Genomic DNA, 27105 nt, shown 5'->3' on the forward strand with positions numbered 1-27105 from the left:
ACCAAGTCTGGGATGTGGCAAGGGAGGGCAAGGGTTTGATAGGTTGAAAGTGATAAGGTTATGATCAGAGAGGGGGAAAGGTGAGTTGTCAAGGAGGGTGAGGTTGCAGAGTTTAGAAAATACCAGGTCTGTGGAGTTTCTCTTGGATTCACACTTTGGCCCTGATTTATTAAAGCTCTCCAAGGCTGGAGAGGATACCCTTTCATCAGTGAAGCTGGCAGATCCAGCAAACCTGGAATGGATCTGTTCCTGGTTTTAAAAACATTTGCTAGCAAATAGTAATCCATTCCAGGTTTGCTGGATCACTCAATGTCAGCTAGACTTGACTTATTTACCTATTTCTCTCTTCATCTCTATTCCATTGGGAAGAAAACTAGTAAAAAAGAAAAATGTTATTTGTGCTTTTAATTCTACTCAAAGAAAGCGACAAGACACAGCATTTCTGGCAAGACCAACAGATATCTTCTGTACCTGCCATAAATCTTCTTAACCTGCAGAATAAAAAAATAATGTAGCCCCATGTCTAAGAACTGATAAGCTGCAAACTATAGCATTTTTATTACTGCATGTAGATGTCTTTTTAGACTGTGCTTGGATTTTTTCCCCTTCCTTTATCAAGAAATATGGCCCAGACTAGAAAACCCTTGGTTAAGTCAGTCATACTCTGTTACACATTTGGAAAATTTTCTTGACAACAGCAGCAGTTTAAATACGTCATTGAAACAAAATAAACATGCTTTTTCTGTAGAATGTTCCCCTTCATGGTACTCTAGAAAATGTAAATAGAGCCAGGATTGTGCTGGACGTGAGCTGCTGTTGGTGCAGTTGAGATAAGTAGAAGTGAAACACAGCTGTTGCTGATGTGGCAGTACAGGGTGAGCATTCCTCCTCGCCTCTGCTGGCAACGCAATATTTGTTGTTTAAAGGTCACAGCAATTCAGCCTGGAAAAAAGACAACGTGGGAACTATTTTGTCATATGCGGGCTTATAAAATATAGGGGGATCTGTGAAAATGTTCTCATGGATGTTTTTAACATGACACTGTAAATAGTGTAAGCCAGCACTGAATAGTTTAGATTCCTGTTTTAAAAATCATACTTTGAATTTGATATAAAATGAAATGAGAAATTAAGAAAATGCCTTGCTTACAAGGAAACGTGAAACACAAATGCAGTGGCTGCTTGCCCAGGGATGGTTCACAACGCAATGCTGATCATTGGCTAATAGAATAAAACAAAGTAAACCGGTATAAAACAAAAAGCACTTTTGTTTAATGTATCTAAAGCTGGCATGCTGAACATTTCAGTCAATTTGGATTTCTCGAGAAAGTTTGCAGACGTTTTTTTTATTAATGAATTACATTACAGCGGAATGCAATGCAGCTCTGTCATTACTACATCGTTAAATTAATAATTTCAAAGAAAAGCAATGCAAGTACCTGAATTTGAACTGGTTTCCATCTCTGCTAGTCATCTTCATAGCAGTGAGAGGGAAAAGTTGCATCAAAACAAACTGTGCTCCAGTGTTTGTGCTTGAATTTGGTGGAATAGAAGGTCTTCTGCCCTACCAGACGTGTTCTGTGTGGCAAAACACTTTAAATCTATGGACTGGATGGACAAAAATAGAAAACAGTGTTGTTGCACATTTTGCAATAATGTGATTAATGTGATTATTGTGCCTGTTTAGACTGAAATATTCATCAGATCACTGCATTGATTTAGGCTTGTGACACATTTAAAAGCAGTGAGATATTTTCAGATTTGTGCAAGCAATTGCAAAATGGATAATTCACTTACAAATGTTCAGCTTTAGTTAGAGGAAAAGGAACTGAGAATAATTTGTATACACACATAGTGAAATGTTTGCAAACGGCACAGCTGCATTTATAAATTCCCCTCAAAAACATTTTTGATGCCTTTTTATAAGCAATCTTTTGTCTGGCAAATAATATTTTTAGAGAGACAGTCACAATGGGGCATTTTCAGGTGACAACACTGTTTCCTGTTTTAGCTTTCCGTCTTACTGTTCACCTGTTGGTTTTTTACATTGCTGCATAAAGCAGTGGATGCATTTCCTGCTCCCTGTTCAGTAAAATGTTTGGTTTGTTACCTGACAGAAGGAAGGAAAAAACCTGTATCTAAAGCAGACATTTGTAAAAACTGGCAAGTACTCTAGCTTTTCCCTTCCAGTGTTCCAGTTTGAGATTTGCCTTGTTGACAACATTCTAGAATTGGGGAAAAATGTCCTCTACAAATTCCTAGGTATCAAAAAAGTAGTAGCAATACTTATTTAGGCTAAATTCAGACTAGCCATTAAAAACCACAGCTTGTTCTTCTCCCTGACACTGTGGTCACCCACTGGGCACCTGGAAGCAGTAATGGTTGGTAACTGCTAGGAATGTGCAAATGCTTGCCTGGGCTTTTTGCTTACATTTGGAGGTAGGGCTTCTTTGTCTTTTAATGTAATTACATAATTATTGTAAGCAGTTGGAAGGTCTAGATTACAAAGCAGAATTTGTGGTGAAGTGTTACAGTATACCTTTGGGTGTTTAATATTTGGATAGATTGTGAGTAATTTACACCCAAAACAGGGTGCAAAAGAGAAACTTGGGTCAAAGTCGTCACCTTTCTAAACAGGGAAGACTTATAGCCTGTGATATATTTTTGTCGCTGTCTAATTTTCCTATTTCTGCCTGTCCTGGTAAGACCAGCCAAGACCAGGTTCCATTTTTGGAGACTGAAACAACTAGAAATTAAAAGCTATTTTAAAAGCATTTATTAGATAAAACCTGATTAAAGTTACAGCTGATAATTTTTTGTTTGTATTCTTTTGTAGAGGAAGCCCCCACGTGAAGACGATACCACATTATAAGGAAGAACAGTGTGCACCAGCGTTAAATTTGGAGACCAAAAAAGTTCTGGATCTGCAGGCTCCAATTACAAGGTATCATTTATATATAGCAAAATGTCATTTGTAGATTTAAACATTCTACAAAACAACAATGATACAAATCGATAGCCTCTAATCTAAGCCAAAGCTATTAGAATTGAGTCATTTTTGTATAAGGGCTTTTTAAATTGATTTTTTTTTCCCCCGTAGTATACAGTCCATGATGGAAGACCTATTGGTGGCTACGGAGGATTGCTTGCTTCACCTTATCCACTGGGAAGGCATGACAAATGGCAGGAAGGCCATCAACTTGGCTACCATTCCTTTTTCAGTTGACTTTCAGCCATCCAGAGGTACTTTTTAGTATTAAAATGAAAAAAAAAATCAGTGATATAAAGAAAATTACCAAAAAAAAGTAAAAATACATGTCTAACCGTCTACCTTCTTGTTTTGGATGATGGTAACAGATGAGAATATTTAGTTTATGTCAATAGATTTTGAAACCTAAATTTGAAGTGAGAAAGCCTTCAGCGTCAGAATTGGAACTCTCCATCATCATCAGGTAGCTTGAGTTTCTAAACTCAAACCTGGATGGTGGGATGACTACAGAAAGACAACTGATTCCACACATAGGACTGAAAGCATGCTGACCGTGTACAACATTTTCTGTTCCAACTGTAGGGAACCAGTCAGATTTTTGCTATGTAGTAAGGTGTGTAATAATGTACACAATGGCGTGATTTATTAAAGCTCTCTAAGGCTGGAGAGGGTACAATTTTTATCAGTGAAGCTGGATGATCCGGCAAACCTGGAGTGGATCTGGTCCAGGTTTCAAAACATTTGCTGGCAAATAGCAAATGGCTTTGAAAAAATCCGTTCTAGGTTTGCTGGGTCACCCAACTTCACTGTTGAAAGTGTAACCTTTTTAGCCTTGGAGAGCTTTAATAAAGCATGCCCAATGTGTTGCCATGTTGTGGAGCTGTTCATTCATAGATCAAAAATGCACTATGGCAATATACACCTGCATTGTAGCATCCTGCTTTAAGATACTACATAGATTAAATGGGTCCTAAGGTTTTGCATACATTTTTATTGAATACACCTGGGATGGATTTTAGCTAATTCATACTGAAATACTTATTTTGTCAGTTTCTTTAGCTTGGCCAAAGACCCAAACTATTTGTTTGTGACCATCTTGCTTTAACTCCTTCTAATCTAAAAATAGGGAAATAAACATTCCTGTGCACAATATCTCTTTGAAGATAACATGTATATTATTTCCCCTTTGACTGATAGCTGTCAGACCAGGCTTTCACTGACAGCTCCATTGCCCACCTAATAATCAGAAAACCAATCCAATCATAAGATTATTTTGTTGGCTTTGATCGCTGCTTTTTTATAATTGTAATGTATGCCTTAACTGATAATAATCTCCAATTAGCTTTTTTTGAGACCTCTGCATTGTAACAAGGTTAGTCATAAAGTCCACAGATAGGCACATTGTCAGCAAAGTCTAATTTAATCATATTCTTATCCTGTAGGTTCATTCTTGGATTTTGGAGATGTGCACGTTCGAGACATGGAATACTGTGTTACTCTTGATGGATTTGCTGTTGTGTTTAATGATGGTCGCATTGGCTTTATTACACCAGTTTCAAACCATCTCACTGCTGATGTAAGAATCCGGCTACCTTTTCATTTCACTTTAAAAGTTGTTCCTATTGCTACGTGCTTTATAATTTAAACAGTTAGTATGCATTTCACATTAACAGAACTTATTGGATGCTACGAGTTTGCTGAGGCACTGGTATTTCATGCCACCTTTTTAAATATGAGGTGTACATAAATTTGTTAAAAAGTTATACAAATTAACTGTATTATGGGAGGGATGCTTTAAAGACTACAAATATTTCACAAAAATAATTATTTGTTGTTTTTATTAGTTGTTTCCTGTCTTTCTGGATGATTTATTTGATCACCGTATAATAATGTAGAATTGCAGAAAGAACATTTGTTTTCTGTTTTCCCTGTTGATATGATCTTAAGTTGTAATGATTGAATTGTGTGACACTTGTTTCTGTCTTTACAGCAAGTCCATGGTGTTTGGGCACCAGATGTTGTTGATGGAACATGCGTGTCAGTTAATAATAAATATAGATTAATGGCATTTGGATGTGCTAGGTAAGTTACACTCTGCAGTTTTTACTGTTTTGCTTCACAATAGATTTATTCACAGGTTTTAAACATATTTGTGAGAAAGATCCAAAACATTGCAGTTATCCCTAAATCAAATTTTATTCCTATCTATATTAGGCATATAACAGTTCACCGTCTTTCCTGCCTAGTAGTTGACAAGCAGCAGATGATTTTCTAGTTAGTGTGTCAACTTGGACAAAGTTTGTAGTAAGGCTAAGAAAGCAATGTAGCTCTTTCAGAAGTCTGCACAATTGTAACAATTACTATTGTTATCATTGTTAACCATCAGATTTCGGCATAGTTGTATTTGGTTTTGTTTAAGGAAGCACAATCTCCCCTCATGATGTTTAAATGTCATTTGAATGCCATTTTGTAGTCCTAAATCTTTAATATGATTACCAGTAATTAGTGTATATTTGGATAGAGGTTTTACATAAAACAATCCTAATACAACCAGTTACCCTTGTGTTTAATATTTTCTCTCTGTGAGACTAACTAGATACATTTTTCAATCTGTCTACAGTGGCGCTGTGCTGGTATATACAATAGATAACACGACTGGTGCTATGCAGCTTTCCCATAAATTAGAGCTTACTCCAAAGCAGTATCCAGGTAAGAACATAGTCATTATTATCCAGTGTTTATTTACGTTAATATGTCCTTTGCAGCCACCCAGATCTCTTCTGCTGAAAAACTCACAGGCCATTGAATAATACCAAAATAAAATCACAGCTGCCGCCATCGAGAACACTTTTACATTCTGTTATTGTCCCACCATAGTTCTTGCAACTAATGCTGGACTCTCTCCTGTAATCTAGATATGCCTATAAAAAAAAACAGTAATTACATTTTAAAATAAAGCTTGAACAAGCGCCTCAGTTGCATCTTTTATCTTCCCATTATCCTTTATTAAGCTGTGACTAGGATGAAGGGACTAAACTTTTGCCTATCAAGGATCTCCTGCTTGTTTCTTTACACAGTGTGTTCAGTCCGTCACAGTAAACATGCTAACAAGAAGAGGCATGATGTAATTGATTTACCTGCACTGACCTAAGAAAAGAAACCTATGTTGGGAGAAGAGTTGTAGGGATTTTGAGTTTTATTTATATAGCTGATCTAGGGTCGTCGGTACTTTGAGTCATCTGGAACAAGAATGCTATGAAGGCAATTGGAATGAAATCATGACTTTTGATCTGTGTTTCTTTTCTGGTTCTGTGACGGTGCTGAAGCTGAAAAGTCTGGATGATTGTAAAGCAAGCAAAGGCAGCTGACATCTTTGAGTCGGCCTGATTACCTTTATTTGTAGATCAAGTATTAGGTTATTTAGGTTTTCTAGTATTGGAAGTCTAGATCACAAGACATAACTGCAGTTTTTTTTGTACCTTTTATATAGGTAGATATAATTTTTTTTAATCTAGTCACTTGAAGTCCAGCTTTACATTTTGATCAAATATTATGTTGTCAGTGAGATAAAGGATATATATTGTGTCTATGATTCTGTCATGCATACTGCCAAGTGTGTGAATCTAATTTTGTATCATTAGATATATGGAACAAGACTGGATCAGTCAAGTTAATACGGTGGTCACCTGATTACAGCGTTGTCATGGTAACCTGGGAATGTGGCGGCCTTTCTCTATGGAGTGTATTTGGGGCACATCTGATTTGTACTCTTGGAGGAGACTTTGCGTAAGTAATTGCATTCTGCTCATGTCTCTATTGCCTTACCTATGTGTTTCTTCCAATAGTTATATGCTCTCAAAAATCCATCTTCAGTCATGCAAAAACAAATAATGCCTGTCATTTAGGTCATTTAAACGCTGGAACTAACTGCTTTATGAATCATATGTTTGTTACAGTCCCTGTCTTTCTCTGTTTACCCAGCAAAGTATAATATATGGAGTATTACAACTAGAAAAAACAAGAAAATTGTGTGTGTATACCAGTGTATATCATTATCTTCCAAAATATTTTAAGACATCATCCTACCAGACGCACACCTAAATGACCCCCTTCTGTACAAACTTGACTTGTTGTATAACAATAATTGACGTGTTATCCCCACCACCACACACAATTTAAAACTTGATAATACAAAATATGCCTAGGATTCCTGTAAGTTCACAAGTGATTACCTCTAAAAGTGTAGCAGATTTAATCAATAGGAGCGGAGGAGGAGTAGGAAGAAAAAGAGAAGGAGGGTCGTTCAAAGGTCTACAATGTCAACAAGTTTTGGTCTGCATAAGATGTTCTGTGGTGTTGTGGCCAGGGATAAATAAAGAAAAAGAGATTTTAGCCATTCTCTTCTCCTGGACTTTGGTGCCCATTACTCTCTAAATACCTCTGCACAATTAGGCCGGGGCATTCGCTTGCCTAACAGCCAGAGACATAAAAGAAGCCAATTCACACCCATTTTCAAATATTAATTATTTGGGCCTAGGTAGCAAGGCTTCCCGGGGATTTTTGGTAAGGTCTTTTAATATTATTGCAAAAAACTTCTTGAATGTGCTATTGGATTTTACTACGTTATATTCATCGCTACTTTTTACCTCCACTGATGGGAAAACAAGAAAAACAAGGGAGGGTTTTAGGTTTCTTGAACCAGACTGAGTTGTTGACTACACAAAACATCCCCCGAAACTGATCAATTTCTTAAATGTGGATACTTGGTGCCCCCTCCCCTTTAACCTGATGGGATTTGTTCTTCAAACATCAGTATTGTGAATACAGACCTGGATTTGTTGTACCAAAGTTTTAAGGCTAATGTGTGGCCTGTGTAGACCCAAAGTCTTCATCAAGCCCACTACCAGTAAAATGTGGGTGAAGCAAAGCAACATGTTAAGTCATCAACAAACAATACATGGGTTGTTAGATGCCAATCATTCCTGTATATATAAAAATTAGATCCAGCTGAGGTTTCCTTCCACTGTTCTCTATCGTAACCCAAAAAATACCTGCAGAATGTTACACATTGGTAACCTGATATTATTTTAAAACCACCATGTTTTGCAAACTCTCCAATGTGGGTCTCCTAAATCCGTTTAATTTATGTATGTATGTATGTGTGTGTGTGTGTATATATATCATTTATGTGTGTAAAATATTAGTAGTTACTAAAATCGGCTAAATATGTTTTAAATGATTTATGTTTTTGAATTTTTGTCCTTGCAGTTACAGAGCAGATGGTACCAAGAAAGAAGCTTTAAAAATTAGCTCTATGGTGAGTATATAGAAGAAAAAATACATAGTTGATTGTATTGATTTCACTTGATTTTTTCATGTCACATAATTTTTATTTAATGTAATCTTTTTTGTGCTCAATGACATTAAGACAAATGTCACTCAATATCAGAGAGATCATTCATGATATACAAGCAATACAGATAGCTATCAGAAATGTTTGTTGCCATGCACAAAGGCGCACACTTTTAGTGCTTTCAAGTTTGCTGATATTACCTAGCCCAAGTGTTTTTCCTAATCTGAGATAGGCAAAGTCTGCTCTTAGACTAGCTATCATTTTTAAGGGAAAGCTCTATTACCTGGCTTTATATGCGGAAAACTGTACTTTAGGCAGAGTTAGTGAGCTTGGATGCCCTAAACACTCTGTGGCCTCATGCAGCCAATGCTGGGCAGTGAAAGTGCCGATTTTTTTGTTTATGGTGACACACATGATCTACATTCATGTTAAGTTACTGTGCTATATTTTTTTTTTTATGTACAGCTAAGATTTTTGTGTTAAATAAATTACCGTGTCAGCTAGGATAGGAAAGAAAGACGAATTGGAAAGAAAAATTGATTAGTATAAATCCAAGATTTTTCTGATCTCAAACAATTTTCTTAACACTGCCAACATCCTTAAATGTCAAATACATGAGATAGCAATTTGTGTTCATGGGACTTTAAAGGCAGTTCAATATATGTCATAAGGTAACTCAAACATAAAAAGTAATGATAATAATAAAAAAACATCTTTTAAAAAATACAATAAAAACAAGGGGAGGAGTGGGAATTTCAATAAAATGCCCAGTGCACACTACCAGGCTGGTATCTACTTAGGATACTTTTCCTATGGCTGTAGCTGGAGAAGGGACCCTCATTCTTGAACCTTAATTCTAGTTTATGAAATTTTCTGATCACTTTCCAGTGAGTTCTTAATTGATAGAGAAGAGAAGAAAGTAATTGGAAACATCTGTTGTCCTGATTTGAGTGTCTTTCTCCTATGCTGTTGGAGGGGGTTCTCCCGTTCCCCATATTTGCATCCCTTGCCAGGCTCAGTTACACCTGATATAATATTTTGTGTGGTCTATAAATTTGAGGTCCTGTATATGTATAAATCCTGATGATTAACTCTGCAAAACGTGTTGGATTATCAGAACTCATCATAACACATCAATGATATATAGATACCAGCCTGGTACTGTGCACTGGGCATTGTATTAAAATTCCCACTCCTCCCCTTGTTTTTATCTTATTGTATTTAATAAAAGATGTTTTTATTATTATCATTACTTTTTAAGTTTTAGTTACGTTATGACATATATTGAACTGCATTTAAAGTCCCATGAACACAATTGTTTTCTCATGTATAAGAAATATTGATTAGATCTGATTAGGTCTGAAATATGTTTGAGCAGATGTGATGTGGACAAATATGAGAAGGTGAACAAATGGACAGAGAAAGAAAAGTCAGAAATGGCTAGATTGATGGAATATAGATGGCTAGATAGATGGGATATAGATTAGATTAAACAGATTGTATAAATTGACAGGTAGGATGGATTGACTGTAAAATAGATTGATACAGCTTTGGAAGATCAACAATCAGATGCAATCTAGTTAGAAGATGAAGAATTTAAAAAAGAATTTAAAGAAGATTCTTGGTTGTATGTGGATACAAAGAGTAATGACATGTGCACCTAATTAAAATAACAAGTACACTTACTTAAACAGTTATTAAACCTTCTCTGAGCTACCAAATAAAGTTATTTTTAACTCTACACTTACTGTGGAATATATGATGTATAATGGGAATGTATTATTATAAGTTTATAAGTTCTCATTGTCTCACCTAATGCCAAGATCTGAGATATTGAAAATGCTGTATAGCACATAAATAAGTGACTGCCTTTGAACCAGTTTGGTGCTTTAGTCAAAGCCTACGTAAGACATAGATATTTCTTTTGATGATGAGCTTCAAGGCAGTAGCAGAACTGGCCTATTGTGTTGCTGCTGCAGCTACTTCTTTCTAAACTGAGGAATACTTGTTAAGATTAGGATATATATAGACGTCTTGCAAATGCCACAGTCTTTCTCCTACTGTAAGTCAAGACAATTGATCCCATGCTAGTTTAAATTTTTCATTAGCCATCTGCAAACACATTGACACCTATATTTGCATAAAATGGGAAAATGTTAGTATGAAATGGCAGTCTTGTTAAGGAGATTAAAATTTATATTTTTATGTTTGACCTTGTTCTGTAGAGCTGGGGACCTGAAGGCTATCATTTGTGGGCAATTGCTGCAAATTCTTCGGGACATGAAACAAATGACAAAGATGTACCAAAACAGTCAGGAATACTCCAATTTCAGTTTATAAAGAGTGCCCTTACTGTCAACCCCTGCATGGTAAGTTCTGTCTTTTAACTGAGTTTTGATTTAAATGAAAGATTATCCCTCATCATATTGATATTTGCATACAACCTTCACAGAAAACTCTTCCATCTTTTCATGTTTAGTTAAATGGGTGAGCTGTTTTTTTGTTTCTTAAATTAACTATAAAAAAAAGCCTTTGTGTAGAATGAGCCTTTATGCATTAAGAGATTTAGGCTTTCTTTAAATAAAAAGTCAAGCAAGTCTTGGAGGCAGTGAGTGGTTATTTGTTAAAGGATTTTGAAATATTTTGTGGTAGGGATTAACTAATTTTATTCGGTTTAATCTGCATGCAATTATTTTGTATTGTCTATTCCCTTTGTTTATTACTGGCCATTTGTAAGGCTAATAAGCAAACTGTTGTCAAACAAAAAGGTACCAGAGGGGATGTGTACCAATGAACAATAATAAATACCTTTCTGAACGGATACTTGAACTCCCCCTAACATTTCCAGTACACACAGACAATATGACTGTTGTGAGCCCACCAAAAAAAAAAAAAGATTTTGAATTGTGCATTCCATTCAGTTTTTGGTTCTTAGCTGACTGGGAGAAGGCTATGCTTCTGTTCATTAAACTGTTGTAGATTCTCAGGATTCATTACAATTCTGAAATCCAAATGTAATTTAAGGTTTGAAACTGCCAATGATTATGATCATCTTCAAAAGTTTGAGACTGTTTTGCACTTTTGTAAAGTTTACACTGTTGTGGACACAAAAAGTGAAAACCTTCAGGGGTGAGTCTCCGCCTTCTGCATTGCAAGTTTTTGTTTTATATTTGCCTTCTCTTTTGGCAGAAGGGTTCTGTTGCTCTGTGCTATAGGCGTCTATTTCATAAACGAAACAGATGTCTGTTCCTTTCTTCACACAAGTGACAGTGGTGGTTGCACTCTTTGCTCATTGATTCCAGAAATAGTTCCGAGTCTTCAGTGTTTTTAAAAATTTTTGGGTTTTCAGAACTATTACATTTCTTTTTGTTTATACCAGTGATGCCATTTTAAATTTGTCAACACTAGTGTGGAATTCACTGATTTCTTGTAGCAATAGTGGGCAACAAGGAGCACTAATGGTGCACTGATAATACTCTTTAGTAAATCATAATTTAAGCTCTGTATATTTCATTGTAGTGACAGCACACTAGTTTCCCACATATTCAGTCAAAGTGTACGTCTTCTATTCGAATCTGTATGACTTGTCCGTGTTTTGGTTGCTGTATAACCACTTTAAAACTTTTGTGTGGCGAGTTTGTGTCTGAATAATAGCTGTGGAAAATTTCTCTAAACTGTATTCAAAACAATGTCTTTGTGATCTCTATATTAACTCTAGATTATATTTTGAGGCACTAGTACATATTTTATGTGTGTGCCCTATATATGCCTATAAATGCACAGATAATATTCAGATACAAGATACATTCAGTTGGTCACACGTGTGTAAATTATATATTTGTATGGACATATTATATGTTAAACTGTTCATAGGTGTTCATCGTGTATTCAGACCTACTTCTGAAAAACGTGCCTGGATTGTTTTTAGGCAAGAAAAAATCTTGTTCTATAATTTTAAAAGCATGAAAAGGCTGTGTTTTTCCATTCAGCAAGCAATTGCAAGCTTAATGCATAAAAAAATCTGCAGCTAAAGCTGATAAATGGCTGCACAAGTTTTATATGACCAGTTGAATGCAATTCTATGTAAGCATTTGGACTGCAAAACAAACCTACATGGGGCTTCTGAACAAAGCCTTGTAAAAGCAAAAAGCCCGTGAAAGTCTGCACTTTATTAAAAAAAACAGACCCATTCACTTTATTTAAACTATTTTTAAAAGGCATAATACCAAAGGCCTGAACATGCCCTCAGTGTGCATTCTTAGAAAAAGGTCCTATTTTTTTTTTTTTTTAATCATGTGAATGTCCATACCTCCTTTATTTATTATGAACTGTGCATTGTTTTTTAGAGCAACCAGGAACAAGTTTTGCTTCAAGGAGAAGACCGTTTGTACTTGAACTGTGGGGATGCAACTCAGACTCAACATGTAAGAAGTCCATCTCCACACACAGAACACAAGTCTATGCGGGATAGGCCTCCTTATCCGGTTGGAAATACGGATTCTCAGGGCTTAAGCACTTTACTAGGGCATAGACACTGGCACGTTGTGCAGGTAGGTTTTTTTTTTTGTTTGTTTTTACTTTTTACCCATTCTTCAGTTTTGCTTCCACAAAGTTAGTCCTTTGTCATCTAGGCCAGTTTAAAATGTTCGACTTGTACTATGATTTTCAGCAAGACTGTGTTTCCAGTTGGGAATGATAAAATGGTAAAAACCTAGTACATAATTTTTAAGTTCAGATGGGAGGTGTATGTTCACAGATTAATGAAGATTTTATTAAGTATGTGTAAGTGGACCATTCCTTATAGGTCTGTGATCAGTGACTTCTGTTTTCTTACTTTGCACTGTCTACAAACTGTTGGAACATTCTGTCTTGTGTCATATATCTCCTGAGTGAATATTATTCTCTACATGTTCACTACATCTTCTCACGGTGTTCTGGTTCTCAGAGGAAGAAAGCTGTAATATCCTTTTGTTTAGAGAATTATGTCACACTTAGGATATTTTCTTTTTAGGGGGATTTACTTATTACCACAGGGAAGCCAATTGTTTTGTCAGATTAAATGCTGTAATTTTGTGGTTAGGTGAAATAATTTTTTCAGCGTTAGCTAAGGATTTTTAGCCACTGAGACTCCATCAGATAAATGTTCGTCATACCCTTAAAAACATTTTTGTGCATTTCTTCTTATCTAAAAAGTGTAGGTGTTTCCAACCATATATAAATCAATTTCAGCATTTACTATAGAGATTACAACCCTTTATGTCTACGCAGTTCCGTACTCACAACAGAACCAGTTTGCATGCAAGTAAAGATCATTTTCATAATGACCCCTAAAAATAAATTTCCTGCAAAATTGGTTTGGTTTTGTGGTTCCAAAGTTCCAGCACCGTTTTTTTTAAGTTGCCTTAGGTGTGTTTTTGATGGTTCTAAATACCTATATTATCGATCTTTGATCATCATTAATCTGTTGCAACTTGTCCCAAGGCCTAAAGATGTGGGAGTGACCATGGTAAAATCTTGGCATAGAACAAATGTGTATGTAAACAGAATCTTGACTATTTTAGCATCATACAAGAGTCTCTTTGATGGTCTTTTAAAGCTATGAAAACAATCTTTCCCTTCAACATTTGACTCTTTAAAAACCACTTTGTAAAGTATCCACATTGCCTGTTATTTTATATTTTAGAATCTAAATCACTGCATGCAGTGGCTTGTGTTTGTTTTTCTTTCTTGTGTCAAAGGAATGTATAAGGAACTGCTTTAGAATTCACTGCTAAAAAGCATACTCCAAGCTGCTTTACAGATGGAAGGAGTAAAATATACAATGAAATGTAAATACGTATGGAAAATCAGTTATAAAACTAGAAGTAGTGATGTCATCTGTACCAGAGCTGTATGCCAGGAATGTTTCAGACTAAGGCACAGGCTCTGCTGGCCCTCATTTATATTGCATATTGTAGGAATGAACAATCTAAGACAAAGCATACACTGTAACTTTGGGTAACAATTGTACTAGTAAACACTGAATGTCTTGTATTCAATTCTTCTACTGAGAGATGCCTAAATCTGGAAGCTGTTAGTAAGTTGCTCTATTTGTGGAAGATTAACAGGATATGACAATGTACTGCCTAGCAGTATGTTATATAAATACCAGCTTCCAGTCTCAAATGTCTCCAATGTGAAATAAATTATAAATGTCCCCAGCCTGTTCTCTGGTCAGCAGTCAGCAGGGAAATCTTTCCATTATGAATAAGTAAACAAATGAATGACTATTAAAGCCACTTAATACCTGCCACGGTTTTTTTTTTTTTTTTTTTTTTTTTTTTTTTAACAGTACAACGAGGACTAAAACCTAACAAAATGTAATAAAATAGTTTAGATTGTTTATATATCAAAAACTGAGCAGGTAATAGACCATCTTTCTGCATATGTCCAGCAGCTCTGCTGTCATTTTCAATGTTCTGCAAATTAGTTTTCTTTAATCTAATTCAAGTATACCCAGTCTTAAGACCTGATAAACTGATTTTTTTTTAAATCTTTCTTTTTAGGTTCATAGCACTTACCTAGAGAGTAACTGGCCAATCAGGGTGAGTAAACATTTCTTAGGAAACTTCAAAGCCTAATGCATAAACTGTAAAACTACCAGTCCGATCCTTAGTTTTATATTTACAGGGTTTAAAAAATGGTGCTGTTTTTCTCTGTTAGCTGTTTACCTCCTTAGCGGTCTAATTCTGTCTGTATTTCCATGCAGAAAGCAGTACAATTGTTTGCATGGAAATTACTTTACATTGTAGGCCTATATTTCTTAGACATAACTCATCAAAATATGTCCAATAGTTATTAAATTTGTTAATAAACTTAAAAGAAAACAAAACACAAAAATCTTTAAAAAAATTAAAAAAAAAATGGTTAAACATGTTATAGAACTGTACAGCAGCATATAAATATTTATATTTTATATTATATAAAGATTTCTTTGTATTGGACTCAGTACAGCTATTTTATATTGAATCGAATACAAAATTATTGAATTTCCTGCTGATCCTCCCGCCCGCACCGACACATGCCCTGTCCTCACCGGGAAACCCCAGAGATCGTCTCTGCATTTTGCAGCTGAAGATCGGAAGAGAACGTGTCCCCAGGACCTGTGGGGACCAGCAGGGGGACGCCGATGGAGCAAGGTAAGTGGGGTTTTATTAGGTTTTTAGGTACCTCGAGTGTGATTTGGCAATACCGATTTTTTTTTTTGCATGGAAAATCCACCCCGAGTCAAACTCAGGAATACCGCAAGGGGCGTTAAGGCTAAGCACACCATTTTTTCACATTTCCATGAAGCTCATTGACACCCAAGATGAACCAAATAAGTGCACCACCAATTTCACAAACATTACACGTACTCAGCAGACCCTGAAGTTTAGAAATTGTTTATGCTGCTATTAATGGCTATTAATTCAGGTAATTCCTCTTTATAGCCTTGATTTTAATCGTAATTCACTTTCTTTTTCAACCTACTGCACATGCAGGGTGATAAATAATGGGAGAGCTCTTGTCGGTTTAGAGCAAATAAATGTAATTTAATGATGTGGTTAAGCCACCAAGTTTGGAAAGATTTGCAGAAAAGCATGTGCAAGTGGATCAGGATGTAGGACTAGTAATTGTGAGTTACAGCTAAACTTCAGTTTACTTGTTAGGTAAATTTTTTTTTATTAGTTTTAAGGCAAATGGACAGTACAGTTTGCAAACCTATTTACAAAATGTTAAGAAAAGATCATTTTAGACAATATATTTATTTAAAAAAACTGTTCAGTAAATTGCAGTTTTACGCAAAACACAGGGTATCTAATAAAACACACAGCAAGTGGCCTACAAGGTACCAATACTAACTTCTTACTACAGGAATGGAGGTGTGCACAGACGGCAGCTTCTTCACCCCTTGCTAATAATGTAAATCCCAAATTGTGTAATGTGTAGGAACATGCCGGGGTTTGGTGAAGAGAGATAAAGGGATTTGCTTCCTCATGTCAGACCTGCCCTCTAATAAATGGTGTTTAATTGTCTGATGGAATAGTAATCAAGCAGCTGTAGTGGAGGTTTATAAAGAAACAATAGAAGAGAAGCAGTGAGATTTCCATCCAGAGAAGCACTAGGCATAAACATCAGAAAAAAATGTATAAGACTAATAGTCAGCTATGCCCGAGATTAACTCAAACTGCAGATGTACAGCTATATGACTGTGAGCACAGCTGGGCCTAGGCACACTAACATGTCAGTGTGCTGTTTTTTTTCAGAAAAGAAATCCAGGTATAAGGTAGATTTGGGGGACTAGTTTGACAGTTCTCAATGTCCCAAAAGAAGACACATTTTCCCTTTTTGGGTCCAGACCCACTTTAAGCAACCAACATTATACATTCCATGAATGTTTACAATGTTTTTTTTTGTTTTTGTTTTTTAAACAGTATTCTGCCATTGACAAGACTGGGCAAAATGTTGCTGTTGTTGGAAAATTTGGATTTGCACACTATTCTTTGGTCACCAAAAAATGGAAGCTGTTTGGTAATATCACACAGGCAAGTCTCTCTTGTTCTCTCATCTTTTTCTCTTCCCAGGTGTGACTGCTACAAATAAATCTTTATTATTGCAACACAGCTGAACCAAGTAAAAAAAATATTTATTTTAATTTAAATTTTCTTCTTTAGGAACAGAACATGACCGTGACGGGAGGTCTTGCTTGGTGGAATGATTTTATAGTTCTGGCATGTTACAATATAAATGATCATCAGGAAGAGGTGAGAAGACATTACAAGAAAGTATATTTGGTTTATAAATGTTGTGTCTTGAGTTTATAATTTTTTTTTTACGCTTTTCACAGTAAATAGTTTTGAAGTTAGCAGACTCTATGCTGTTTTATTTTGCATTGTTTTCTCCCTACAGAATATTTCAAGTTATAGACTAACACTTTTTAATTTTGAATTTTTTCAAGCTTCGAGCTTACCTTCGTACATCGAACTTGGACAATGCTTTTGCACACGTGACAAAAGTGCAGCAAGAGACTCTGCTCCTCAGTGTGTTCAGAAATATGATGATTCTGTTCCGAGCAGACTGTTCTATCTGCCTCTACAGTATTGAAAGAAGATCTGAAGGGTGAGTGCTGATAGCCATCGGTTCCTCTTACACTCGGGTTCAGGAAATTTCCATTCAGCTATGCTTTAACACACTATGTAAAAACCTGTCTGTAAACAAGCCTTTTAAATGAAAGAAAATAATTAGTAGTTGTCAACCCACATGTTTCCAGCTCAGGTAAAAGACTTTGGTAATATATTGAGATTAACCATCATATCTGTGTCTCTAGATCAGGGATCGCCAGATACGGCCCAGCCAGTAGTCCGCTCCGGCCTAACACTCCCCTGGTCGATCGGCCTAATCCCGGCAGGCAGTGGTCGGCAACCCGCGGCTCCTGAACCTTCTTGTTATGACTCCCTTCCCAATTTACGGCAGCTTGCGTTAACACTACCAGGGAAAGGGGACATTCCCTATTTAATGTACAGCGCTGCGTAATATGTTGGCGCTATATAAATCCTGTGTAATAATAACAATTCCCTCTCCTCTGTATGCATTGAGGAGAGAGATTTCCCTTTTGGGGTGTTCCTGGTGGGGGCGGAGCCATCAGCGCAGGACACAAGGGAGAGTCCGGCCTAATGTGCCTTCTTGACCTCCTGAAATGGCCTAGTAGCCAAAAAAGTTTGCTGACCCCTGCTCTAGATCTTTGGCTTTGACTAGAAAAGTATTAAACCGGTCAACAAACACACATTTTTTGTTTTTGTTTTTTTTAATGAAACTGAAATTTTAAAAACTGTATTTGAAGTTTTTTTTTTTTTTTCCTGGGAATTGTGTGCTTAGTCTTATAGGTGGGGCTTAGCTATGTGCTAAGCCCCGCCTATAAAGTCCCTTACAGATAGAAGAAGTTTGTTAAAAGTATGGTATATCTAACCTCAAAATGTAGGACACAAAACTTTTGTTTTGGTGTTTCCCACAAGGGAGGCTGCCATTAACAAGAGAATGATTGGAATATTGGAAAAATGTCCCCTGCATTCCAGTTCTGGCGTTAAGTATAAATATTTTAATTACCAATCACTTTCTTTATAGTGACAATGATTGCCAGAATATCTCTTGGCATTATAGAATAAAAACAGCCATTCTAGAAAAAAGGTTTGGCTGTTCATCTTAAACTCTCCAAATTTTACTGATAATATATATGTAATAATATATATGATTTCTAGAAATAGAATCAAAACAAATGTATTTATATGGCAAGCACATGCTCTATAGAAACTATTATCAATAAATTTGGCTTTCAAGTGTAGGGGGATTTATAGTTATGTTTAACAGACCTCTTTTATTATTGTTCATCACTTTCTTTTCCTAGCGTGGGGGAGGGGGGGGGGGGGGGGGGGGGGAGTTCCCTGCGGGATGCCACGGAACGGAACAGATACGGACTTTTTTACGAACGATTTTTTGCCCAATCGATCGTTCGTCGTTCGATTGGAACGATAAAAATTGGAAGTGTGTACGCACCTTTAGTCATCATGTAAGAGAAGACCATTGTTCTCAGCATGCTAAAGTGCTATCTTTAGTTGTCCTTCATTACAGAGTGCTATTGTACTGCTTTCCATATCATGAGGACCAGTTGCCATAAATTGTCATGCATGCAGGGGCTTAGTATACATTTCTAATGTATATCAAGTTTCTTAATAATCTACTTTTGTGTTTGATGATTTGGTTGTCAATTTTCTTACATATATATATGGTAATATTCTCTTCTGCAGGCCTCATCCTTCAGTGTGTTTACAAGTCTTGCAAGAAGTCTCCATGTCTCGGTACATACCTCACCCATCTCTTGTAGTGTCTGTCACCCTAACTTCAGTGAGGACAGAAACTGGTATTTCATTAAAAACGCCTCAACAGGTATGGTACCATAAGTACGTTTTCATATTGTGTTGTAAAATAATTGCCCCTTTTCCCTGTAAATGTCACCTTAAAGTTGAATGAGGAACATGAAAAGATACCTTTGTAGTGGGGTTTTTACTACACTGCTTAGCATAGGATTATTTATATTGCTAAAATGGTATTTTGGCTGTTACTAAGGCTACGTACACATGTAAGACTTTTGTCGTTGGAAAGAATCTTTCACGATTTTCTCCAACGACAGAAGACTGAAAGATACACGAATGAGCGCTGTACATACAGCACTGTTCTGCTCTATGGAGAGGGGAGGGGGGAGAACAAGCGAGCGGCACTCAACTGCGCTCTCTCCCCTTCACTTGTATTGCGGTTGTTTGTGGATCAGCCAGAACGGATCCATGAACAACGTCGGAAGAACTCTGTACACACGTCATTCTCATCTATCTCGCGATCTAGTACAATTAGCACAGATTTTTTTTTTATCTTCAGTAGCTTGTATTTTTCCCCTGTGATAAAGCTGAAGTATAGGAATTTGTAAGAGTAAACTTATTATTATGACTAATATGAAACACCTTTGTCCATAGGGTTTTATATCTGGGATATGTTTATTTCCCTTTTGTTTGAACTTGACGGACTTGTATCTTTTTTCAACATGACTAATGATTTTTTGAGATTGGCAAAATTTAGCTCACTTTTTATCTTTTTGGGCTTTTAATGTCTTTTATTACTGTGTGGATCACGGGGCATCTATATTGGAATTGAACTAGAAGTATATGACATACATGCAATTTGTGTGTTTAACCTGTTGCCCACTGGTATTTATTGTAAATGTATTTCTAATAGTGTGTTAGACTTTGTAGATGATATCTCTGTATTTTAATGATTTAGGAATTTAAAAAATTGTTGGTGATTTACCTTAGGCATTTACCAAACAGTGTTCAGAAGTTCAGTACAAATAGGATGTAACCCAAGAAAAGTTTTACATTGTGTTTACTCGTTAGTGTAAAGATCAGAGAAGTGCGCTTTAATTTTCACATGATGTAGTTTTAAGCAGCCTTTATTACCAAAATAAGACCTTGTTTATAAGAGGGAAAAAAATGTGTATGTATTTCTTCGTCCTAAATAATGAATAAAGTTATGGGATCAGTAGACCAAGTTCGTGTCTGTTGTTGGAGGTATACAGGTTTGAAAGTTGAATTAGTAAGTCTTTTAGCCCTTATTTATATTTTGTTTTGTATTTGTCATGATGATGAGTTACCAATTTTATAAAACAGAGCTTTGAATATACATGTTTGGATCAACTTAGAATGTAACTAGGTATGGATTGATCTGGTTCTCTTTTTCAGGCTTGTGATGCAGAAAGCATAATGCTAAACCTAGCCGGTCAGCTTATAATGTTGCAGAGAGATCGATCTGGTCCTCAGATTCGGGATAAAGATGCTGGATCCCAGCAGAGGAAGCTGGTGAGTAGAAGGCAGTGCTGTTTTATGTAGGAAGAAATATGTGTATATAGCATCCCCTACAGGAGAACCCTTATTTAGCAATGTCACAGTATTGGTATTTGTGCAGCTGGTTTAGCTTACTCTTAGCTACAGTAAAATAATATACAATAAAGATTGTCTTTTTACAAGTTTTTTAAATTATTCCAAGAATTCAAATGGTAGCTGGGAAAAGATTGCAGGAATATTCTTGACTTTTCTGCAGTTTTACCGTAGAATCTATTACTACAAGTTTGCTGGAAAACCACTCCAGAACCATTTTCATATTTTAGTTATGGGACCAATATATTCCCGCTTTGAAAAAAAAAAATAGAGATGGCTGCCACTAGTAAAGTGCTTTTCTTTTTTTATTCTACAATAATATTCAACATATAAACAGGCTTTTTGTTTTTTTTTCCTCAAAGTTACAATTTGTGTTCTATTGTGTGTTCTTATATGAGTGGCTATAATTACATATTTAAGAATCAATAGTCATTTTTCTTGTAAAGTCACTTTGTTTAAAGGATACTTTTCCAATACCAATATACCAGTAGTAGTGCATCATCTTTTGAATATTATTTGTTTTTCACTTAATTTTGAATTTCATTGCCTTAATGTTTGAGGCTAAATACTTCCTAATAGAGCCTGCTATTACCCTACAAGCTGCATGCTAATTTCCGAGAGATTGAGGTGCTTGTCCACCATCACTATGAGTGAGATGACTTCTTTTAAACTACATAAAGTCAGACAAAGTTGTGTGATTCGCACACAAAACACTAAGCACTATGCTCGCATAAAGACAGCCTTGGACTTGTGACAGGACCAATTTGTGCTTACGTTATTAATCTAAAATGTGTGCTATAAAAATGTAATCTCAAAAAAGGGAATCCTTGTTTTGTTTTAAAATATCTTGGCTTATGTGACCTATGTTTTTATTATCCTTGTGTATTCTTTTCAGCTGCCATTTTGTGCTCCAGTGGTCTTAGCGCAGTCTGTGGAAAATGTATGGAGCACCTGTAGAGTGAACAAGCAAAAGCGCCATCTTCTGGAGGCTCTATGGCTCAGCTGTGGTGGAGCAGGCATGAAAGTTTGGCTTCCTTTGTTTCCCAGAGACAATCGTAAACCACATTCCTTCCTGTCCAAACGAATAATGCTGCCCTTCCACATCAACATCTACCCGCTAGCTGTTTTGTTTGAAGACGCCCTGGTACTTGGGGCCATCAACGAGACTGTTGCTTATGACTGTTTGAACAACCTTGGCTCTCCTGCTGAGCATTTGGAGGTTCAGTTCCCCTATTGTATTGTAGAGAGGACCTCACAAATCTACCTCCACCACATCCTACGACAGCTCCTAGTCAGGAACTTAGGAGAGCAAGCTTTGCTCTTAGCCCATTCATGTGCCTCGTTACCTTATTTCCCACATGTGCTAGAACTCATGCTCCACGAAGTATTGGAAGAAGAAGCTACCTCACGGGAGCCTATTCCCGACCCGCTGCTTCCTACAGTGGCCAAGTTCATCACAGAATTTCCCCTCTTCCTGCAAACTGTTGTTCACTGTGCACGAAAGACAGAGTATGCCCTTTGGAACTATCTTTTTGCTGCTGTTGGTAACCCTAAAGACTTATTTGAGGAGTGCCTAATGGCTCAGGATCTTGACACAGCTGCCTCATATCTTATTATCCTCCAGGTAGGCTTTCATGTCATTTTCATCACATTTTATTAGTTACCAGTAATGCCAGCATACTGGTAGCAGCTTAGAAATTCTTTATATTTGTATTTCACGGTCTTCTTTAGATTGAATTTTATATTTCCTAGTTGCATTTTTTTTAATAAGGTTTGACTTTTGTGCTCCAAATCTTTGAATATTCTGAGATTAGTTGGGCATGTCTGTTTGGAGAAGGTTGGAGTCTGTTACTTTTTTATTGACTGTGAGATTTCCAATACTCTCCTACTTTAAAATGGGAGGATAGGGGAAATGTAAGAAAAAATAGTAAAAGCTAGAACAGTGCTAAGCTGGTCTCTTAATTTTTTTGCCGGTGTGCAGTATATTAGAGCATTGTTACCAATGCACATTAGTAAGTGTTTTGGTAAGGTTTAGACTGGCTAATCTGTGCTAATGTTGTGTATTAGACACTAGATTGTAAGCTTCTGTGTTAGCAAGGCCCGATGTGAAAGTATATTATGAATTGTGTAAGGTTTTTGTTTGTTAATGTCTTTGTATAAATAGGTTTGTGTGTACGGCTCGGTACACACGTGCAATAATTGTGAATCCTTTCCAACGACAAAAGACTGAACGATGCATCAACGAGCGCTATACATACAGCACTGTTGTGCTCTATGGAGAGAACAACGAAGTGAGCTTGCATACACGCCAGATTCTAGTCCAATATCAGCCCTGAGGCGATTATTGGACGAGAGTTATCTGACCTGTGTACGTACCCTAAGAGATAGATGAAAAATATACACTCTACTTGGTGGACAATTGATGATTTGAATTTGCAGCTTTTATTATAAGAGTGTAACAAAACCTGAATGTGTTTTTATTTTCAATTATTTTTTTAAAAAAAGTAGTAATATTACAAACCTTATGCTATGCAAACATTTCAAAGCAAATAGGGTAATTTAGGTAGCTCAATGTACACAAGCTTTTTGTATTATTCTTTGCACAGCTCTTAAAATGAGTGTAATTAATTTCTACTATGTGCAATTTAAGTAGATTACACAGCATTAAACCACTCTTTGTACTTTTTGGTACAAGTTTTAATAGGAAGATTAAGATAACAGTATTTTCTATTGTTCTCCTGTTGTTTTTTTTTAATCTAAAATCCTAACTAATGTGTCTATTTTGATTGCAGAATATGGAGGCAGCAGCAGTGAGCAGACAACATGCTACCCTTCTCTTTAACACAGCACTAGAGCAAGGGAAGTGGGATCTCTGCAGGCATATGATACGATTTTTGAAAGCCATTGGCTCAGGGGAATGTGAAACCCCTCCTGCTACTCCAACTTCACAGGTTACTATTGTTTTGTTATCCTATTTTTTTTTCTTTTTAGAGATCTGACATATTATGAGTACATCTGTATATTTAAGCAATCATTTGTACATTTGATTTTGTATAATTTTCTGCATTTAACATTAAGTCCTTACATAGTTACATAGTCACATTAGGATTTTTACTAGCTACCCTGTTCCACAGTATTGTCTTGACACAACCAAAAACATATTCCTGCTTACCTCAACAGTTGCGGTTTCCTAGGTGGCTTGGCCACAAGATCTGCCAGGTGGGAAGGGGTGGTACTAGCAATGCTTGTGTGTGCCGCTACAATTTATTTACCAGCTTGACATTAAGTTAAAAAGAGGAGGGCTGTGATTTAGCTGGGCATTTGATCTGAAGTGACTGCAGCACAACCATATCATTTTTGGGCTTACTAGTGGTCCTGCAATCAGTGTCCATGGCACCCAAAGTGGCTGAGCTGCAAATTTGGTCCTAACTGTAAAAGTAACCTCAAAGAAAATAATAGACTGCACTATCTCAGAGCTTATATTTCCATACCTACTCCCTAACAAGGCATCTTCTTTTCATACACATGGCAAATGCAAATTGAGTTTGTCCAAAGAAACAAACCAGGACAACCTCTGCCAACTGCCACGTGTAGTCTCAATGCTTCAATTATAGTGTATGGGATTTTGCTGACCTGTTCTCAGAAAAATTAGTGTTTAATTGACAGCTATGCTTGTAAAACTGAACACTAGTCTGTTGAAAAATATTTGCCATTGACGTTTGTGGTTTCTTTTGACCATCACTATGCTATTACATTGTCTTGTAGTGAATAATTTTGTTTGTATATATCATAGCCACATAACCTTTACAAGGATACTGCGTGTATGCTTATTATGTGAGGGCTAAAAATATTTTCATAGCTAAGCATCCATGTTGTGGTTACTAAAAGATTCCTACTTTCAGCTCAACTATAATTTGTAATATCCAGTACAATATTGAGGAAGCACCCTGATCCATTTAGGCCCCTAGTGATTACCATATTCCCTTAACTGTAAAATATTTGTAGATAAATGACTAAATGTGGTGAATGCTTCCTTGTCCTAGAGAAAACAGACTTTATTTCTATTTGCACACAGGAACCCAGTTCTTCTGGTGGTTTTGAATTCTTTAGAAATCGCAGCATAAGTTTGTCACAGTGTGCGGAGAATCTTCCTGTTGGAAAGCTCAACCTACATAAAGCTCTAAGCATGCCAGCAGGCAAACGGTAAAGCTATATTTCACCTTATTTAATATAATTATGTTTTCAGGACCACAGCAAGTGATTTCATTGGATTCCGGGGTACAGCCACCATTATAATTTTAGTGGACACATGCACTGAAGGGATTACTGAACTACCTGCCTACCATTTTACTGTGGGCTGGTTAGGTGGATTATATAAGCCCCATTATCACCTGTTTTTCCCAGCTATGTTATGTAATCATCTGAAGAATGTGGCAAGTAGTTAAATATCAAAAGTGTCACAATCACTGCTGTGTATTGTCATCTACCTGGCTTTCAGACAGGAACCCCCTATTGATAAAAACAAAGTACTAATAGTATGTTAGTTTGTTGGTGTTAAATGTTAATTTAGGATCAGGATAATAAACCTGTTTGATGTTCATTAAAATCATTTTGGCAGAATGCAAAAGCAAACTTTGATTGCAAAGGGCAGTTGAAATGTCTAACTAAAACTAGTTTTCACTAGTTTTCATTTTTGAAAAAGGAAAGATGTTTTTTTTTCTCCATAATGTTCCAGGCGTGAGTAGTGGAAAAACAAGCTTGTCCCCGGAAGTACCAGTAGTTACCTTTACAGTATCTGCCACCCTAATCTTCCCCTTGTTGTTAGAATTGTCAGTACATATTACAATAACCTTAATACTGAAAGCTATTTTTTCATAATGACAGACTTTAGTAATGTTGCTTGAGTTCTCAAAATATTTTTTATAATGTCGTCCACATGTGTCTTATTGTCAGAACCCACAATGTGTATTTTTTATGTACATTATTGCTTTTCTGAAATTGCATTGGGTTTTGAGTGGCATTCAAACAATGTTTTGTAAAAAAAGTTATTATTGAAAGTAAAATATGTATAAGTAGATGATTTCCTTTTTAATAGCTGTATTGAATAAAGTGGCTTGAATTGTTTCAGGTCTCTTCAGACGTAATAAATCTTATTATGGATCGGACAGTTTGTGTAACACCCTGATTGTTCTTTGTTCAGGTGGAGTAAGGATAGTGACTGCGCAGAGAACATGTACATTGACATGATGCTGTGGCGGCATGCCAGGAGACTTCTGGAAGAAATCAGACTCAAAGACTTGGGCTGCTTCTCTGCTCAGCTGGGTTTTGAGTTAATAGGCTGGCTATGCAAAGAGCGAACACGGGCTGCACGGGTGGAAGATTTTGTCACTGCCTTGAAGAGGCTTCACAAGGATTTTCTGTGGCCATTCCCAGTTATCCCAGCCACCTCAATCAGCTCTCCTCTTAAAAATGGCAAGTTCAGGACTGGTATGTTTTCATTTCTTATATCCTTGTGGATGGTATAGAAGTCTTTGACTTTAAAATTTCACAAAGATAATATATTCTTCCTGGGGAAAAAAAAAACATTCTTTAATGAATGCGTTTTGTAACACCTGGTGTGTTGCTGTTTTTTACAGTCATTGGAGATCAGTTCCTTAAGTCCCAGTCTGCAGACAACTTCTTAAACATGGAAATGGACAGTGGTGTTCCTAGTGCTCCTCGAAGTCACAGTTGGATGGGCAGTATTGGGACCACCCAAAGAGAGATGGACACTGCCTCTTCTCACAGCCCTCACACACAGGATGCGTTCCTTTCTCCATTATTAAATAAAGGTTGGTGACCCTTTTTAGATAATATAATCTTCTAAAGAGTTTTTAGGCAAGAGAACCAAATGATGTATTGATATTTTGTATTTGACAGGTCATGTGACTGGGCTCTCATCCAATCGTTTTTTATTTTCTTTATTTTGAGCTCTGTTCGTATGCTCCAGCTTCAGAGTCTTGAATCCGTCCAAACCATATTAAATTAAAAAATCAGCTGTACTACTGCTTTAAAATGAGCCCCCTAGTATTTAAAGCTGTTTGTGTTTTTTTTGAACCCTAGGATTACTTTTCATTTTTCTCTCTTGGTGGTTTTCTTCAAATTTCCCATTTAAGATTTTTAGATCTCTCTTTTTTTTTTTTTTTTTTTATTAGCAACCAATTAAAACAGACAATTACAGAACTCAAACCAGTGTATACAGATGGCAAAAGCAAACAAAAGCATGAA

General features: G+C 36.4%; 1 protein-coding gene across 2 annotated transcripts in view; it reads left to right on the top strand.

The window, feature by feature from the left end:
• Positions 1 to 27105, top strand: part of RIC1 (RIC1 homolog, RAB6A GEF complex partner 1) — a 60239-nt gene that overhangs the window by 26292 nt on the left and 6842 nt on the right. The window contains exons 4-23 of one of the 2 annotated variants that reach the window (XM_072404225.1): positions 2836 to 2943; positions 3100 to 3242; positions 4431 to 4564; positions 4979 to 5070; positions 5609 to 5697; positions 6630 to 6774; positions 8257 to 8305; positions 10567 to 10710; positions 12688 to 12891; positions 14887 to 14925; positions 16795 to 16905; positions 17035 to 17124; positions 17319 to 17479; positions 19162 to 19300; positions 20644 to 20760; positions 21734 to 22462; positions 23631 to 23789; positions 24914 to 25041; positions 26039 to 26310; positions 26475 to 26669. In XM_072404225.1, coding sequence (XP_072260326.1) covers positions 2836 to 2943; positions 3100 to 3242; positions 4431 to 4564; positions 4979 to 5070; positions 5609 to 5697; positions 6630 to 6774; positions 8257 to 8305; positions 10567 to 10710; positions 12688 to 12891; positions 14887 to 14925; positions 16795 to 16905; positions 17035 to 17124; positions 17319 to 17479; positions 19162 to 19300; positions 20644 to 20760; positions 21734 to 22462; positions 23631 to 23789; positions 24914 to 25041; positions 26039 to 26310; positions 26475 to 26669 — 3248 coding nt within the window. Of the gene's footprint in view, positions 1 to 2835; positions 2944 to 3099; positions 3243 to 4430; positions 4565 to 4978; positions 5071 to 5608; positions 5698 to 6629; positions 6775 to 8256; positions 8306 to 10566; positions 10711 to 12687; positions 12892 to 14886; positions 14926 to 16794; positions 16906 to 17034; positions 17125 to 17318; positions 17480 to 19161; positions 19301 to 20643; positions 20761 to 21733; positions 22463 to 23630; positions 23790 to 24913; positions 25042 to 26038; positions 26326 to 26474; positions 26670 to 27105 lie in introns of both variants that reach the window. The other variant, XM_072404224.1, reaches the window with a different exon arrangement.

Source organism: Pyxicephalus adspersus, chromosome 3, assembly GCF_032062135.1.
Source record: "Pyxicephalus adspersus chromosome 3, UCB_Pads_2.0, whole genome shotgun sequence".
In the NCBI taxonomy this organism is placed as follows: domain Eukaryota; kingdom Metazoa; phylum Chordata; class Amphibia; order Anura; family Pyxicephalidae; genus Pyxicephalus; species Pyxicephalus adspersus.